General features: G+C 38.8%; 1 protein-coding gene across 1 annotated transcript in view; it reads left to right on the plus strand.

Moving 5' to 3' along the window:
* The window catches only part of SMAD4 (SMAD family member 4), a 62,281-nt gene that overhangs the window by 30,319 nt on the left and 13,548 nt on the right, over positions 1–18,414 (plus strand). Inside the window, exons 6-11 of the mRNA XM_006837498.1 lie at positions 3,788–4,000; positions 8,363–8,482; positions 8,575–8,691; positions 10,250–10,300; positions 15,444–15,627; positions 17,347–17,515. Of these exons, the coding sequence (XP_006837561.1) occupies positions 3,788–4,000; positions 8,363–8,482; positions 8,575–8,691; positions 10,250–10,300; positions 15,444–15,627; positions 17,347–17,515 (854 nt within the window). The remainder of the gene's footprint in view (positions 1–3,787; positions 4,001–8,362; positions 8,483–8,574; positions 8,692–10,249; positions 10,301–15,443; positions 15,628–17,346; positions 17,516–18,414) is intronic.

Below are 18,414 nucleotides of genomic sequence, written 5' to 3' on the forward strand. Positions count from 1 at the left end.
TGTGTCTTGGAGTCAGTTCCGACTCATCGCGACCCTGTACAGTGTTTCTGAGGCTGTAAATCTCTATGGGAACAGAAAGCCTCATATTTCTCCCATGGAACAGCTAGTAGTTTCAAACTGCTGACCTTGTGGTTTGTAGCCCGATTCATAACGACTATACTAGATACTAAAAATGAATATATAGGTCATGATTTACAAGTACCATGATGTTATTCTCTTAATACTCCCACATGGTTGGTGGGGTTGCCCACATGTGACCAGATGAAGAACCTGCTGATCTGGAGCGATCCAGTACTTGGGGTGAAGGAGCCACAATGATGGGTGCTGCATACGCAGTGTATTTAAACACTAGAATGTAAGTTCCCTGAGGGCAGTGAGCTTTGTTTTGTTTATCGATCTCTTCAGTGCTAGAATAGTACATAAGTGTTCAGTGTATTTTTAATGAATTTGTCAGATGTCACTCCAAAAAGTGAAATATTTCATAATTTGATGTCTGTTTTTCTGGATTTTAAATATAAATGCTTTATTTTTTATTTTATTGTTTTGAATAGGCACTATATAGTCCACAAATCAGAATACTGTAAAAGGCGTCCAATAAAAGACGCCCTCTCCCCTCCCCATGTGCCTCTACCTCAGGTAATGACTTTGATAAGTTTCAGGTGTTTCATTCCAGGTGTTTTTAAAAATCATTTCCCTCCTTTCTTATACCAAGAGCAAAAAAGGCTTACTGTGTACTCTGTTCTGGTCAGTGACTTCTTATTTACAGTATGTAATTGTTGTAAAACATGTATATGTTAATAGTATGTAATAGTATTTTATAACCTGCCTTTTTGGTCTCATTGCAGATGTCTGTGCTTGTTGTTTTACCTATGAACATGTATTTATGTTATTTGATAGAAGAAACTTAGAATGAAGTGGCTAGACATGTTAGGCCCTATATTAAAGCAGGAAAAAGATATGAGACATAGTTAATTTAAAAGCAGAATACAGTTAGAATGTTAGGAGATAATATGATTTCCCATTAATTCAAATAGTCAACTGAAAACAGAAGCAATGAGTATCAAGTTGCTAAGTTATAACCTCAAATCAGTAGCTTTCTCCTTGTGTATGGCAAGAGCTATATACTGGAGAGTACAAAGATCCCAGTCACTGTAATAACAGAAAACCCTAAAATGTCCAGTAATTAAATAGGGATGTCATGATCTTTATGGAGGAAAGCACTGAACTTATCAAAGGTTACAATAAAAGACTCATTAATATGCAGTTGTACCACTTCATCCCCCAAAGAATGTTTCTTTGTGCTCTTATAATTTGAATAACAATAAGTATGGGTGGTTGTGTTCAATGTTTTACTGATATGTTAGTATCAGTTTTTGTTTCCATAAAATTTTATGGAGAGGAACTGTAAAAGAAATTTATGGAGTTGAAAAGAATATTTTTGACTTTTTTATAACTATATGAATTTTGATGCATGCTACCATAATGCTTTTTAAAAGGCTGTACCTAACAAACTATGGTTAACATTGAGAAGAATGGGAATTCGTCAGGAACCTGGACGTAGACCAAGAGGCAGTCGTTTGAACAGAACAAGGGGATACTGAGTGGTTTAAAATCAGGAGAGGTGTACATCAGGGTTATAGTCCTTCACCGTACTTATTCAATATGTATGCTGAGCAAATAATATGAGAAGATGGATTATCATCAGAAGTTAAGAAAGACTTATTAACAGCCTGCCATATATAGTAATACAACTTTACTTGCTGGAAATGAAGAGAACTTGAAAATACTGATGATCAATGACTATAGCCTTTAGTATGAATTGCTCCTCACTGTAAAGAAAACAAAAGTCCTCACAACTGGACCAATAAATAAAATCATGATAAATGGGGAAAAGACTAAAATTGTCAAAGACTTCATTTTGCTTGGATCCACCAGTGTTCAATGGAAGCAGCTGTTAGAAATCAAACAACTTACTGTATTAGTCAAATCTTCTGCAAAAGATCTCTTTAAAGTGTTCATGAGCAAAGATGTAAGTTTGAGGACTAAGGTGCACCTGACCCAAAACATGGTGTTTTCAGTTGCATCATCTGCATGTGAAAGTTGTATCCTGAGTAAGGAAGACTAGAAAATGTGATGCATTTGAATTATGGTGTTGGTGAAGAATACTGAGAAGGTACCATGGACTGCCAGAAGACCAAGCAAATCTACCTTGGAAGAAGGTCAGCCAGAGTGCGCCATAGAAATGAGGATAGCAAAGTTTCCTCTGACATTTTGGACATGTTTTCAGGACATGTTACCAGTCCCTGTAGAAGGGCATCATGCTTGGTAAAGTGGAGGGTCCGTGAAAGAGAGGAAGACCCCCAATGGGGTGGAGTCACACAGTTGCAGCAACAGTGGGCCCCAGCCTAACGATTGGAGGATGACACTGTGTTTCTCTGTGCGTAGGGTTGCTGTGAGTAGAAACCAACTTGACGGCACAAAAACAACACAGGAATTTGAATAATGAAAATTCTTACAGTTTTGATCATAGAAAGTTAAAAATAGCATTGTAACTAGTTGATGTTTATGGGTAATAGGTTTTTCTCAAAATTTGACAGGTAATAAGGAGAATCATTGTTGATAAATGCTGTCAAGTCAGTTCTGACTCATAGAAACCCTGTATAGGGTTTCCAAGGAGCAACTGGTGGGTTTGAACTGTCAACCTTGTGGTTAACAGCCCAGTGCTTTTCCTATAGTGCCACACCAGGACTCCAGGAAAATCATAGTACTCGTTTTTAATAGAAAAGAAAATGTCTTTTTGTTATCTATTAATTGATTGTAATACAGATTTAAAATTTTGGGAGTAGGGTTAGTTCAGCATAGCTAATTGAAGCAATAAAGGGATTATTTGCCAAAGATAAAAAAAGAGCAAATCCTAAAATAACAGCCCCCGAAAACAAGTGGGAAGGTTGTAGACATGCAGTTAACTTGGTTTTCTTTTCTTCCTTCTGATAACTAAGGAAACTATTTTATTCAATGAAAATAGTGTAGTCAATGAAAGGTGTTCTGTGTTAGTTAGAGTCTGCCTTTTCTGATTAAGATGTGCCCACATAAATGAAAGATGTTGATTAGTGAAGGTTTTTTTTCATGGCATATTTATCAAGCTTATTTGGTGTGGGCTTCCAGAAGGAAATTTCGATTTGACCTATCATTTAGAATGCGGACTGTCTAGGAGACATCCAGTACATTGCATTTTCAAAGAATATGCTACTTAAAATTCTAGATCTTAGAATTTTATACCTATCTGGTTCTACCCAAGTCTCCACAGCGTGAGATGAGTCAAAAAGATATAGTTCAGTACTTAATCACAGTTATGGACTCAGTATTTTTTAACTGGATGAATATCTTCTCCAGCCATTTGGTTTTTGCCTACCTCATGTTATGTTTTAAAAGTGATTGTTCCAGTTTAATCAAGAGACCAAGAAATACCTCTTCAGGGTCATTGCTGGAGACTGTTAGAAACTGGTCTGGCTTTAGACTTCAAGGAATCAGTCTGATTGATTGATCAGATATAGCTGATGCCACTACCTCCAAATAAATGACTCTTGCTTATAAAATTGTATGCTTTTAAAAGAATATTATTCTGAAAAAAAAAAAAAAAACAATCTGAATTAGAATTACGGTCAGTTTTTTACTGCCATTGATTTTAGGTGATGTTTTGCTGTTTGCTTTAAAAATCCCTCCTCTCCCCTTCCCTGGGAAATAGAGGCTGGTAAGATTTTTCAATGTATTTTAATTTTCTGTATAGCTCCACCAAGTATGTTGGTGAAGGACGAATATGTTCATGACTTTGAAGGACAGCCGTCGCTATCCACTGAAGGACATTCAATTCAAACCATCCAACATCCACCAAGTAATCGTGCGTCGACGGAGACATACAGCACTCCAGCTCTGTTAGCCCCAGCTGAGTCTAATGCTACCAGCACCACCAACTTTCCCAACATTCCTGTGGCTTCCACAAGTGAGTTGGAGAGTCAGACATAGTCAGCAAGTTACATTTCCCTAACCGTTAAATATTTATATGTAGTTACTTGGAGGGAAGCATCAGATAAGTAAAAGAGCACTGGTAGCCTTCATATGCAAATAAGTATTAAATAGGATTTGGAAAGATTAAATTAGTCCTGTAAAAAAATGGTGGTTATAATTTACTTAAAGATTCTTATACTGGCCTATGGTTTGGAATTTAAGGACATTGATTATAGTATTAATTTAAATTCATTTATGTATCCTTAATACATGTAGGAGTCAGAAGCCTCTTGAGCTTTCAGATGTATTTTAAAGAACTATTTAATTAACAAAAGTAACATTGAACAAAGGTTGTTTTTTGGTTTTTTTTTAGCCCATTTGGATAAATAGCTGAAGTCTACATCTCTGACTGTGCTAAATGAGAAGTCTGTTTCAACAGGCTTCTCAGTCATGTGCAGGGAGAGGGCTATCAGGCTCTGCTTTGCTTGGGGCCTGATCAGTGCAGCAATGGCCTGGTTCTGTTAGTGTTTACTTTTTGTTATAGCCACTGAAGATTGAGTTAGTGGCAAGAAAACAGTATGCTGCTTATAGTGGAGAGCACAGAGCAATGTCTTGGCCTGCGGTATGGTGTTGGTTGCAGCTGGTTATGGGAGTTGTATCTAAACTTGCTATCAAAAGAAACATTCTATTTTAATATCAGATTTAACAAGAATTTTGCTTGTTATTTATTTTGGAATAAATAGGAGTCTTGGTGTGGCACTGTAGGATAAGCACTAGACTCCTAACCACAAGGTCGGTGGTTCAAACTCCCAGCCACTCATCGGAAACCCTTTGCAGGGTCACTGTGAGTTGGAACAGATTCCACGACACTTAACCAATTTCCCTAATTGTGAGTTTTCAAACAAAACGTACCAGATTTCCCCTTATTTACTTCATTTCTCCATCCAAAGCAGTGTCTTTTGGGATTTGCATAAGAGATGCCATTCTCATCGTGGAGAACATAATCTAAGTGGATGATGCAGACTAAGGGCATACTTTAGAACCAGTTGGTCCTTCTGATTTCTTTCTACGCTTTACCAATGGGAATATGGTTGACAGAGTTTGACATGATGGATACAAGAAGATGCATGTGCTCGAGTGGAGCTACTTGCCTTTGTTTATGTATCTGGAGATTGAATTTGCATGCCCTTGTTGATGTGTAAGGAGGCACAGTGGATTAAGTGTTGAGCTGCTAGCCGAATGGTCAAGAGTTTGAACCCACCAGCTGCTTCGAGAGAGAAAGATGAGACAATCTCTTCCATAAAGATTAACAGCCTTGGAAACCCTATGGAGCAATTCTACTCCCCTTTAGGGTCAATAGGAGTTGGAATCGACTTGAGAGCAATGGGTTTAGGCTTTTTTAGGTTTGTGGATGCATGCTAACATGGCCTCATTTTAGTGGTTCTTTCCTGAGGATCAGAAAAATTGATGTAAGTGAAATGCAGCTGATTTCGACTTGGTATTTTTTGGATAGATTTTCACAATTTAGTAAACACTGGGAATCTTAGAACTTGTGGCAAAATGTGCCTTTTGATCTCAAGAAGTGTACTGATAGAATTAAAGAAAAGAAGTTGGACTGAAAAAGAGGAATTGGAAGACTGCTATGTGAGTTGTGTTTAACTTCAACTTAGCACCTGGGATTGAGTCCTGGAAGCGTTCTGTGCAGAGAACTAGTTCTCTCAGTTTAGGTTCATTTGGCATCGAAATATCTTCAGGGTTTCTTTCTAATTATGAGTGGGCTTCAAAAAACTTGTGGAAAAATGCAATTAGAAGTTGCAAAAAACTGGACCAACCATTCCTCCCACAACCCTCTCTACTTAGCTGGTGTATCAATAATTCATTCCAGTGACCACACAGAACTCAAGACAACCGTGATCACAGTTATGAGGTTATTAGGAAAATTAACAGGTTACAGTGTAGGTTCAGAAAATACTCGGGTCACAGTTGTTGCAGTTAGGACAACCTCTCCTCAGCCTTGCCCATGGGCAAGCCTCTCTCTGCCTGACCAATGTTACAAAGGACTTTTAGAGTGCTGATAAATGCTCACATGACACACCACTCCACCATAAGCCTCACCAAAGTCTCTTGGCTCTGGCTCCATGGGTCAGCAAACCTAGTGACACACACATACACAAACATCCGTGAGGCATTTCATTCCATAAGGAAGCCTTCTGCCCAGAGTCACTCCGCTGTACTTGCTTCGTGGGTTGGGCAGCCCACTGCTATGTCTCCTGCTTTGATTCTTGATTCTGCTGCTGCTGCTCCTCTGCCATGCATCCAGCATCACAACCTTCTGTGCCTGGAGCAAAGAGGTTCAATGCACAGGTATCTCTGGGTCCAAAGGACATGCTCCACTTCTGACTCTTCTTTGATGGCAGCGAGATACCCCCCGCTCCTGCTTCTGAGATGGCATGTTTTATATCCATGCAAGAGTTCCAAGTTTTTACAATTACAGTTAACTCTCTTGACATCCACAGCTGAATCATGTCATCCTATCAGTATCTTCTTCCATTCGCATGCAGACCCATTAGGAAAAGAGTCATTTGGTGGGAGTTACAAAGACTAACACTAGGAGAGACATTAAATAATTCACTACACTACAGGCTGCCCCCTGACTCTTCTGGTCACTGTTTCTTTCATACATTCAGGATTAACTTTCCCACAATAATCATTTTAACTGAGTACACCCATGAGCTCTGGTAGTGTAGTGGTTACGAATCGGGCTGCGAACCTTAAGGTCAGCGGTTCGAAACTACCAGCCGCTTCATGGGAGAAAGATGAGGCTTTCTACTCCCGTAAGGATTTACACCCTCGGAAACCCTGTACAGGGTCGCTATGGGTCGGAACTGACTCGATGGCACTTAACAACAACAACAACACACCCATGAAAGCTTGTATACCAGCCACTTCATGCCTTTATCTGCCCCCATTTTAGATATCCAATTTCTAACTTGCCTGTCTCTATCAACCCAGTATTTGAGGAGACAAGTATGTTCTTTAGTGTGAAGAGTCTTCCATTCTGTTTGAAATTTTGAGCATCTGCATCCATAAACAAAATCCAGTACAAAAGCAAGCCATCAAAACTGCAGCAGTTTATAGTACCTCAATATCATACATCTTTTTCTTCATTAGGTAAGTTTTTGTTTAATTCAACCCTTGTCTTCCTAGCTAACAACTGCAGGCTTGGGAGTCCACACAAACCTCCCTGCACTTTAAGACCAGCTGGCCTCTACACATACTCTCTCAGCTATATTAAATAATTCAACACACCACAAAAGATAATTGAATTTTTCCAAAAAAATTTTGAAGCCACCTTCTATCAGTAAATTAAAATCATTTAAATTTTCCTATGTAGTGACAATTTTTTTGTAAGTTAATAGTATGCAGCATGTACAATTAGTAAAAACAAAGGCAGAACTATAATTAACCTTTAAAGATTCTTTTCAAATTTGGGGGGAATTTAGTAGAATGGGAGATTGCTAAGATATCATCTTTAAAATTGAGTTAGTTTGGGGGTTATTGAAATAATTCTTTTAAACTTTTGATTTCACATTTACAAATGTAAGTAGAGGAGAAAAATGGTTCCATTTCCTTGATACTTAGAACAGTGTTGTCATTTGCTCTTCCATCTGATTGTATTCCCATTCAGATGAGTAAAGAATACGGTTATGCCAGTAACATAACAGTGAGGTACAAAATAGTAAATTTCAGTGTTTTCCAATGGGCTTGATTATTTCTTGCAGAGAGGTCACCTAATTTTTTTTGTTTTCAAGTTCAGGAGTAGAGTGGTATTGTAAAAAGGATGTGATTCTTAGTTTTTAAAGATAATTGAAAACATTACAAAGCAGAATGATGAGTGAGATTTTGGGTTTTATTTGATTTTTTATTAGCAGATGCCATATTGATAGCATATTACTCACCTTCCACATAACATCTCATTGTAAGTATTTGCCTGCTCAGTTTTCGTTTTCCCAAGTTTTAGCGTTATGCCATTACCAGTACTGGTGCAGAGAATTATCAGCTTTCCAGTTTTCAGTATTTTCTTGAATCTGGACTTTTGGGATCTTAATCAGAAAGATCAAGAGGTGGATAGTGGCCAGAAGTGAGCCAGAATGATTCTGAAGAAGTGGTTATGGTAGGGCAGATAGTAAGAGATTGCTAGCGTTTGAAGACTATAAAGAAATAGGCCACTATAATGAGATAGACATAATGTAAGATAACATCATTTTAAATTTCTTCAAGTTAAGGTTTGTCCATAGGTGAAAGCATAGGATTGCAACTGTAAGTGTACCATATTAATGTCTTCTTGTTCCTCTAGGTCAGCCGGCCAGTATACTGGCAGGCAGCCATAGTGAAGGACTGTTGCAGATAGCTTCAGGGCCTCAGCCAGGACAGCAGCAGAATGGATTTACTGGTCAGCCAGCTACTTACCATCATAGTATGTACATGCTTTTTACAATCTTTTAAATAGCTGAGAAAAATAGGCAGCCTTTTAAAAGCAAATTAATCCATGTGGGCCTTAATTTTTAGACAGCACTACCACCTGGACTGGAAGTAGAACCGCACCATACACACCTAATTTGCCTCACCACCAAAACGGCCATCTTCAGCACCACCCGCCTATGCCGCCCCATCCCGGACATTACTGTAAGCTCTTGTTTTTGTTGTAAGGGCTTTTTCTTTTCAAGGACTTTTTTTTTTTCTTTCTTTCTTTTTATAAAACTGTTTTTACATCTTTTGTTCATCCTACAATTTGGTTCCATTAAACCATTAGTACTTTTCTTTCTGTTTTTTTTTCTTCTCATAGTTGTGGTTTCATAGCTTTGTTTTAGAAGAGTGATATTTACTTACTACATTTATTTCACTGTTGCTAATGTTTCATTAACATCACATTGATTTCCATTCATTTGTTTGTTTGCTTTGTATATGTTCTTCGATCCCATAGTATCTTGTATATCCACCCTTAGTGATTTGAAACTCTTTCAGTGCCAAGATCGCTAGGTCTCCTTCATCATAGCATTTAGCATATGCTAGACACAAGGATGTTGAGTCTGTTGATAATCTGTTCAAGCATGATTGAGAACAGTCCCCTACTGATAACCACAGCCTGTAGCTTCAGATAAAGGGGGATTGTTGTTCGTTGGCTTAATACAATCAAGAGTCTAACACTTTCATATATATATATATATTACGTCTGCCTCCTCATTAGAAGACTGACATCACCAAAGAAAAGTATAAAATACAGAAAAGTGTGCACAGAAACAAATATGACTTAGAATCCTACCACCCAGAGATTTTCACTTGTAGTGTTTTGCCATGTTTTTCCTTCCAGTCATTTAAATTGGGTATTGTGGAAAGGTGGGAATCATGTTATACGAGAAGGTTTCACAAAGTTTCTGGACAAAATCCATTATCTTTCGTTTTTCCACAAACTTTTTATAGCTCCCTCCTATATGTGTGTGTGTGCATCTGCCTTTTTTCCAGTTATGCTACTGTGTTTTCATGTCTTAAGAGAATACAAGAGGACTTCAAAAAGTTCATGGAAAAATGAACTTAATAGATAATGGAATTTTCCACCAACTTTTTTACTTCCCTTCATATAATTTTTATGGTTGCCTGGAACAACATAGTAGTTAAGGGTGTGGGATTTGTAGTCTTAACAAACTGTGTGACCATTGACAAGCTTTTCAGCCTCCCTAAGCCTCAAGACTAGTAATGATAATATCTACCTCAAGGTATTGTGGGAAGTAAGTGTCATAATTCATGTGAAGTGTTTAGCAGAGTGTCTTAACATGTAAAATTCTCTAGCTATTGTTCTAGTATAGAAATAGTCTTAATTTAACAGATTATAAACATTTGTTTTTAGACTGAAACCAACAATTTGAATTGCTATTATACCTTGCATTAAAAATTACACTGTATTAATTTCTTTATAATCTGCATTAAATACTGCATGTAAAACTATTTGTAAACTGATTAACAGTACCTTACATAGCACTGAAATGTTATTGTAATTAAATACCTACAAAAATATTATACAAGAGTATTTGCTTATTTTAATCATAAAACAATCTAAGCTGTTAAGTTCTTATTTGTAAACTTGATCTAAACAACTCCTAAGGTATGATGGGTATATTTAAGTAAGGTTTTAGCATTGGAAAACTTTTAATAAATAAAAATGGGATTTTTCTTGTTTTTTCTTTAGGGCCAGTTCACAATGAGCTTGCATTCCAGCCTCCCATTTCCAATCATCCTGGTAAGTTTAAAATCCCGGTCATGGTCAAATTATTTAGATTTTCTTTATGGTAATTGACACAGGTATATACATACAGGTTTTAGCATAATTATAGGCTCCCTTAACTTTTCATGGAAATAGAATACTTTTATTATGACATGAGTTAACAGTTTTAAGAGTAGCTCATAAAGTCATAAATGGACTGTCAATGTTTGATTCATTTTTAGCTGTGTCCAAAAGAAAAGACAACAGTGTTTCAGGTAAAATAAAAAGTAGTACAATTTTGTTTTAAGCATTGACTACATAAATGTACCGAGTCCTGGTGTGGCGCTGTGGGTTAATGCGCTGGGGTTTGGACTACAAGGTTGGTGGTTCAAGCTCACCAGCCTACTCCTCAGAAAGCCTCTACAGTGTCGCTATGGGTTGGAACTTGACAATGCTTAACAACAACGTTTATAACAAAAGAAAGCTAGTTTTCAAAATATAACAGCTATAAAATTGTAGCTTAAAAAGCAAAAGAAGAAATTTAAGTAGATGCTAAAAGAAAAAATTTCTAGGACTGATCTTAGAAGAGAGATCCCAGAATCTCTGGCTAATTGGCATTAATTTAACTATTAGATTAAATTATGTTCAAATGTAAATAGCTAAGCTTCCCTCAATTTACAGTTTGACTAGAGCATAAAATCTGAATTCCTTAGCAGGGTAAAAAAATTATTCCTCCCTTACTTCTCCAGTCTCATTTCTTGTTCTTCCCTTAGTGCTTTAACTGTCCTGAACTCCTCAGCTGTGCTTGCTCATCTCTGTCACCCTCTGTGCTTCTTGTGCACATGCTGCTCTCGGTACATAGCAGATTTGACTAGATTAGTTAACCTGTTGCTCTGCAACAGATTATCACAATATGTAGGTTACAACAGTTGTTGTTAAGTACAATCATTATTGGTGTTGTGAAGTGCCGTCAGTTCCAAATCATAGCAACCCTGTATAGCAGCTGGTGGATCTGGGGTTTGAAGCCCAGTGCTGATTCTACGGCACCACATCCGGAGTCCAAGTACAACAATAACCATTCATTGTTTCGCTTCGTTTTCGTGGGTCCTGGACCTGGGAGAGGCTCAGCTGGGTGCATCTGGGTTAAGGTCTCTTCTGAGGTTGCAGTAAAAAAGTCTGCTGGAACTGCTGGGGATTCATTTTCAGTTAGTGTCACCTACATTGTGCAAGGGCAGCAGTTCGAAACTACCAGCTGTTCTGTGGGAGAAAGATGAGACTTTCTGTTCCCGTAAACATTTACAGCCTTGGAAACCCTCTACAGGGTCACTGTGAGTTGGAACCGACTCCATGACACACCCCAACCCTCACCTTATGGGGAGCTTCAGCTGCTTTCCATATGGACCTCTTCGTGGAGCTACTTAAGTTCTTGTACAACACGGCAGCTGGATTTCCCAGAGGGAGAGAGAGCTGTGTGTGTGTGTCTCTATGTATGTGTGCATATAGAAGCCTCAGTGTCTTAAGACCTAGCCTTGGAAATCACATCATTCCTCCATCATATTATTCAATGTGGGGGGGTGCTGGGGCAGGAACTACCCACAAGGATGTGACTATCACAAGGCAATCTTGGGTGCTAGCTACCACATACCCCTGTCCTTAATGTGGCAAATTCCCCAATCATTGAAAATTATTTTGAATCCCTTGTTAAAATGAATACTCTAAATTTTCAAGGTAAAATTGTAGTTGTTGTTAGATGCTGTCAAAGTTGGTTCCGACTGATAGTGTCCCTGTGCACAACAGAATGAAACTTTGCCTTGTCCTGCACCAACCTCACAATTGTTACTAAGCTTAAGTCCATTGCTGTTGCCGCTCAATCTCGTTGGAGGTCGTCTTCTTTTTTGCTGACCCTCCACTTTACCAGGCAAAAATTATAGGAGTTGATGTAAATAGACTTCATTAAAATAGCTATTGATTTGGCACGTATACAGGTGGGACAAATGACTTTTCTCCCAAGAGATAAAATGAGAGCCCCTATGCACACCAACTGAGTTGTTGAGTGTTCTTGACTCAGGCTTGGATGGCTTACTTGCTTGTGTCTTTTCCCTCAAGTTGTTGCTATGTGCTGTTGATTCGGTACTGACTTATAGCAACCCTATATAGGGGTTTCTGAGGCTATAAATCTTTGCAGGAGCCAAAAGACTCAACTGTCTCCCATGCAGTGGCTGGTGGCTCATACTGCCGACCTTTTAGTTCACAGTTCAGTGTTTATCCTAAAGAACCACCATGCTCCTTCTCTCAACTTGCTGTTTAGTGCCATGGAATCTGTTCAAACTCTTAGTGACCCTGTATAGGGTTTCTGAGGAGTGGCTGGTGGGTTTGAACTGCCAATCTTGTACTTAGCAGTACAGTGCTTCTCCTACAGCAGCTCACCAGGACTCCTTCTCTCAAGTAGGGACCCATAAAAATATACCACATATTGATGTGCTATAAGAATATGTACCCTGGAATACTTCAGTATGTTTTAAAGAGTAATGTTCAGACTACACAGAAAATATTATATGTAGTCAAATAAAACATCATGGTAATTTATTTAAGATTCCATTTCCAGTCTTTAAATTCTCTGCTGATTTGGCCCTTTGCAGTAAAAATCAAATTTTAGATTTTTAAAAATTATTTTAGGCCACGTTTGTCACCAATAAGGGGAAGTGAGGGAAAAACAGCAGTGAAGCTGTAAGCTAAGCCCTACAATGTTCAATAGACACCTGTGAACCTGGGTGGAGACCTGGTTGGCTAGCAGTGTTGCAAGACCTGGGGACTCTTGGGTCCAGAGTCAGCGACATAGCCACAGAGGACTAGAGTGGAGAGTGAAACATCCAGCTGATAAGAACAGAGGACATGTGCACAAGAACACCCACACTTGTCGATAATACCCACTTAACTTGGCTGCAGTGACTGGATGATCAGAGCTCAACTAGAAGAAGAAAGAAGAGGGAAAAAATGAGTAATACAATTTGATGAACTTGACCTGCACCTATGGATGCAGTAGCTCAAAAGAGGGAACAAATCTTTACAGAGAGGATCATTCCCACCCCCTCCATACACAGAGTAGACAGGGATGGGCAACTTGGACATTGGCTACCCAAAATGGAGGGGGGCTTCAAAGGCAAGAAGTGACTGGCTAACAAACTTTCAAGAAGGAACCTAGATCCAGAGGGTGTGGAGGAAGGTAGAATCTCTACTGAGTAGTATCTAATCTGTCTAGGCAGGGCTGATGAAAGGAAATGTGGATAGGTCTCTTGTGATATAATAGTGAATAATTTTTATCAGGACTGATTGTGAGGATTGGAAATGTAAAGGGAGACATTTTGTAGCAGGGGAGTGATGGAGGCAGAGACGATGATGTGGCGAGATGGAGCTGTTGGGGACTTTAGACCCAGTGAGGGAGAGGAGCTGTGTGCTGAAAACTGGGGGTGGGGGCTGGATTGCAAGGTATACCCTGTGGTTGGGTGATGATGCATGCTGGGGATTGTAAGCATGGCAGTGAAATGATCTAAGATAGGATGAATGTAAAACTAATGTTCTACCATGTAAACTATCACATAATTCACAGTAAAACATTAAAAAAAAGATTTTAGGAATACCTAAAAGGGGCCAGACTTTGCCCACTGAAATAGACTTCTTATGAACCTTGTAGTATATAAGATCTTAGGTGGAATTCTGAAACCCCATCAGGAATCTTCTGAGGTGGGACATTCCCACTTGAAAGGACAAGCAGACCAGCCTGGAGCAACTCGAGGAACAGAAGATACTTCTTGAAAGAAAGACCAGCAGGAAAATCAGAAACAATAATGGCAGTCGATTGGCTGCTACAAGAACAAGCAAGTTGTTTGCCAGGGAGCCATCAGGGCAAGCAATCAAATTCCTTCAGGACAAACTCCCTTCCAAGACTACAACTCAAAGGGAATACAGGAGCAGGCATGTAAGCTTGCTGGTGACCACATTGGTGTACCACATGAGTGGAAGAGGGGAAAGGCAGCAATGAAGATATGGGTTTCATCACATTCCATAGACTTCCATCGACCTGGAGATGAGAGAGAGAAGAGGAAGGGCCCCAAGTATGGTGAGACCTGGGAACTCCTGGGCCCATAGACAAGGACATAGCCACAGAGGGCTAGAGCTGAGAGTGAAGTGGCCTGCTGATAGGAAGTGAGGGGAGATGCACAAGCACACCCAGACTTGCAGATAGTATCCATTTGACCTAGCCTCCATGGTTTGATGATCAGATCTCGAGTAGAGGAAGATAAAGAAATTTGATAAAGGAAACAACTGTAAGTTGCTACAATTTGATGAATCTGAGTGTGTGCAGGGGAAGGTAGAATCCTCACTTAATAGTTTTCATCTTGTCTTGACAGGTGAAAGGAGATCAAGATAAGATTCTTACGATTCAGTAGTAATTGTATCATGACTAATTGTGACTGTCACAACTGTAAAGGTAGAAGTTTTATAACAAAAAGGGGGGGAGTAGTTAATCTTACATTCCAGGAACAGAAGACCCTAGGACCATCAAGGGAGAAGAGCATGAGCGGAATGCAGGACCCTATCCAGGGAAGCAGTGACACCAGAGATGGAGGCAGAGATGAGGTCATGGAGAGAGAGAGCAGCTGAGGACTCTAGACTCATGGAAAGAGAGACTGTGTGCTGGCGGCTAGGAGGCAGGCTTGCAGAATGTGCCCTTTGGTTAAATGATTATATATTCCTGAGTGTTTTTGTGTACATCTCCCCCCCCCAAAACAAAACAAAACAAAACAACAAAAAAGAGGAAATGGAAATAGAAGCAAATACTATACTGTTGAATTATGATGCAGGGAGGGGCTTGTAATCATTGCAATGAAACGAAATACGATAGAATGAGTGTAAAACCGATGTTCTCTCATGTAAACTATCACTCAATTCACAATAAAAAGTTAAAAAGATATATTTTAGTGTTTCAAAAATAATGCTAGGTACTGAGCTGGAAAACAGAAGCCATTTCTGCTTTAATGCTTGCACCATTTTCATCTCATTCCACTGAGTACTTTTCAGAGTCCTCTCCCCATCTGCCCCCCTTTCTTTTAAGAACAGTTTACTGAAAAATGAAAGCTTTCTCACACTGGTGAATGTCTTTCCTCTTTGTCTCCCATAGCTCCTGAGTACTGGTGTTCCATTGCTTACTTTGAAATGGATGTTCAGGTAGGAGAGACATTTAAGGTTCCTTCAAGCTGCCCTATTGTTACTGTTGATGGATACGTGGACCCTTCTGGAGGAGATCGCTTTTGCTTGGGCCAACTCTCCAATGTTCACAGAACAGAAGCCATTGAGAGAGCAAGGTATTGACTGTACTACTGTTACATGGTTACTTTTAAAAATTTGGCATAGTACATTACTTTTGATTTGCAATCATGCTTTTTGATGAGCTCTTGAATATAAATGGAGGGATAAAGACCACATTGAAAATTCAGAATGTGTGAGCATTCTATTTTAATTAGATGTTTCTTATTTAAAATGTAGTATTAACAATGGCTTTTTAAAAATTTCTTTTAAAGTAAGTGAGGTTTCTGTATTTTGAAAAAGTAACTGAATTTTTTTTTGGAATCTAGTTTAGAAACTAATATCCTCTGATCTCATGTTAGCTGTACAAATGTAATTTGTAGGGGAAATAATACAAAATGAGGCCAGATTCACAAAGGTGTTTCTCAGTGTTTTTTATAATATTGGAAATTGATAGTAAAACAGGTCAAAGGCAAACCAAACTACTTGCTATTGAGTCGGCTTTGAGTCAGAGCAGCCCCATGTGTACTGAGTAGAACGAAAACCTGCTGCACAGGCTTCTCAAGGCTGTGGCTTTTCAGAAGCAGGTCACCAGGCCTTGCTTCTGTATGTATTTGAACAATCAACCTTTTGTGCTCCCTCAAAAAACCAAACTCCCTGCCATATAGTTGATTCCAATTTATAGTGACCATGTGTAGGGTTTTCCGGGCTGCAAAACTTTATGGCGCTCTGGTAGCATAGTGATTACGAATCGGGCTGCTAACTTCAGGGTCAGCAGTTCGAAAATACCAGCTGTTCCATGGGAGAAAGATGAGGCTTTCTGCTCCCGTAGATTTACAGCCTTGGAAACCCTGTGCAGGGCCGCTATGGGTCAGAACAGACTCCACGGCACATAACAGCAGCAACAACAACAGACCTTTACGGAAGCAGAAAACCTCATTTTTTTTCCTCGTGGAGCAGCTGGTGGGTTTGAACTATTAACCTTGTAGTTAGCAGTCTGATACCTATCCTACAACACCAGCAGACTCCTTATGCAAAGAATGGTTGAGTATATGTGATAAACTGTTTCATTTTTAAAATGTAATAAAAAAATACTAGTAAAAAGTTTATATAATGTAATGAAAGTGCTTATGATGACATATTACAGGAAAACAGACATCATTTTAGATGCTGTATTATTTTAACTCCTTAAGGAAATGTGTGTGTGTGTTATGTGTAAAAGCAGGTAATCTTGACTCTTTCATAAACTGCGTGGCTTTGGCAAATTGCTTAATCTCTAAGCCCATGTTCTCTAATAGAACTTCAGTTTAAATAGTCACCTGTGGCTTTGAATATTGATTTGGACAGTATCGTTTTAAGCCACAGTTTCTGCATCTGTAAAATGGGATTATTGGCACATACTTTGAGTTGTAAGGGTTAAGTAAGAATCATGTTAAATGCTCCTGACATATAGCAAAAACTGCTTTGTATGATCATGTTGTTAAGTGCTGCCGAGTCAGTTCCAATATATAGCGACCCTGTATAGGGTTTCGAAGGAGTGGCTGGTGGGTTTGAACCACTCATCTTGCAGTTAGTAAGTAGCCCAGTGCTTATCCTACAGCACCACAAAGAAATATACTAAAATGCTAAAAAATGCCTGTCTTTTTTGTTATTGGTATTATGTGATGTCTTTTCTTTGTTCTTTTTAGTATCTTAATATTGGCATGTTATATAATTTGAACTAAAAATTATTTTTAAATACTTAACAATTGCAATGTAATTCCATCTCCCCCCCCCAGGTTGCACATCGGCAAAGGTGTGCAGTTGGAATGCAAAGGTGAAGGTGATGTTTGGGTCAGGTGCCTTAGTGACCATGCGGTCTTTGTACAGAGTTACTACTTAGACAGAGAAGCCGGACGTGCACCTGGAGATGCTGTTCATAAGATCTACCCAAGTGCATATATAAAGGTTAGTTGCAATTTTACTTGAATATTTTAGATTTGGAAGCTCTATTTGCTGGGCAAAGGATTGAAGTGGAGGTCGGAGGAGTAGCCAAATGTTTCATTATGTTTTATTGTTTTTGTAATGTACTCTAGAATCAGTTCCAATTCATAGCAACCCATGTGCTACAGAATGAAACACTTCCCAGTCCTTCACCATGTCCACAAGTGTTATATTTGAGCACATTGTTGATGCCACTATGTCAATCCATCTCGTTGGGGGGGTCTCCCTCTTCTTTTGCTTACCCTCCTCCACTTTAGCAAATGTGATGGCCTTCTCCAGGGACTCATCTTTTCTAAGAACATATCCAAAGTATAAGAGAGACAAAGTCTCCCAGTCTCATTTCTAAGCAGCATTTTGGTTGTACTTCTTCCAAGATAGATTTGCTTGTTCTTCTGCTAACCCATGGTACTTTTAATATTCTTCCCTAACACCGTAATTTAAACGCATAGATTCTTCTGTGGTCTTCATTATTCGCTGTCCAACTTTCACATGCATATGATGCGATTAAAAAATACCATAGGTATTTTAATGATTTAATTTTAATAATTTAATAATACTAAGGTCAGATGCACCTTAGTCCTCAAACTGAAATCTTTGCTCTTTAACACTTTAGAAAGGTCTTTCGCATCAGATTTTCTGACTGCTTCTTCCATGAGTGCTGATTGTGGATCCAAGCAAAATGAAGTCTTTGACAATTTCAATCTTTTCTCCATTTATCATAATGTAATTTGTTGATCAAATTATGAAGATTTTTGTTTTCTGTACATTGATATGTAACCCATATTGACAGCTCTAGTCTTTGAACTTCATAAGTAAGTATTTTAAGTCCTCTTTGCTTTCCGAAAGCAAGATTGTGTCATCTG

The sequence above is a fragment of the Chrysochloris asiatica genome, unplaced genomic scaffold (assembly GCF_000296735.1).
Source record: "Chrysochloris asiatica unplaced genomic scaffold, ChrAsi1.0 scaffold00021, whole genome shotgun sequence".
Taxonomy (NCBI): Eukaryota; Metazoa; Chordata; class Mammalia; order Afrosoricida; family Chrysochloridae; genus Chrysochloris; species Chrysochloris asiatica.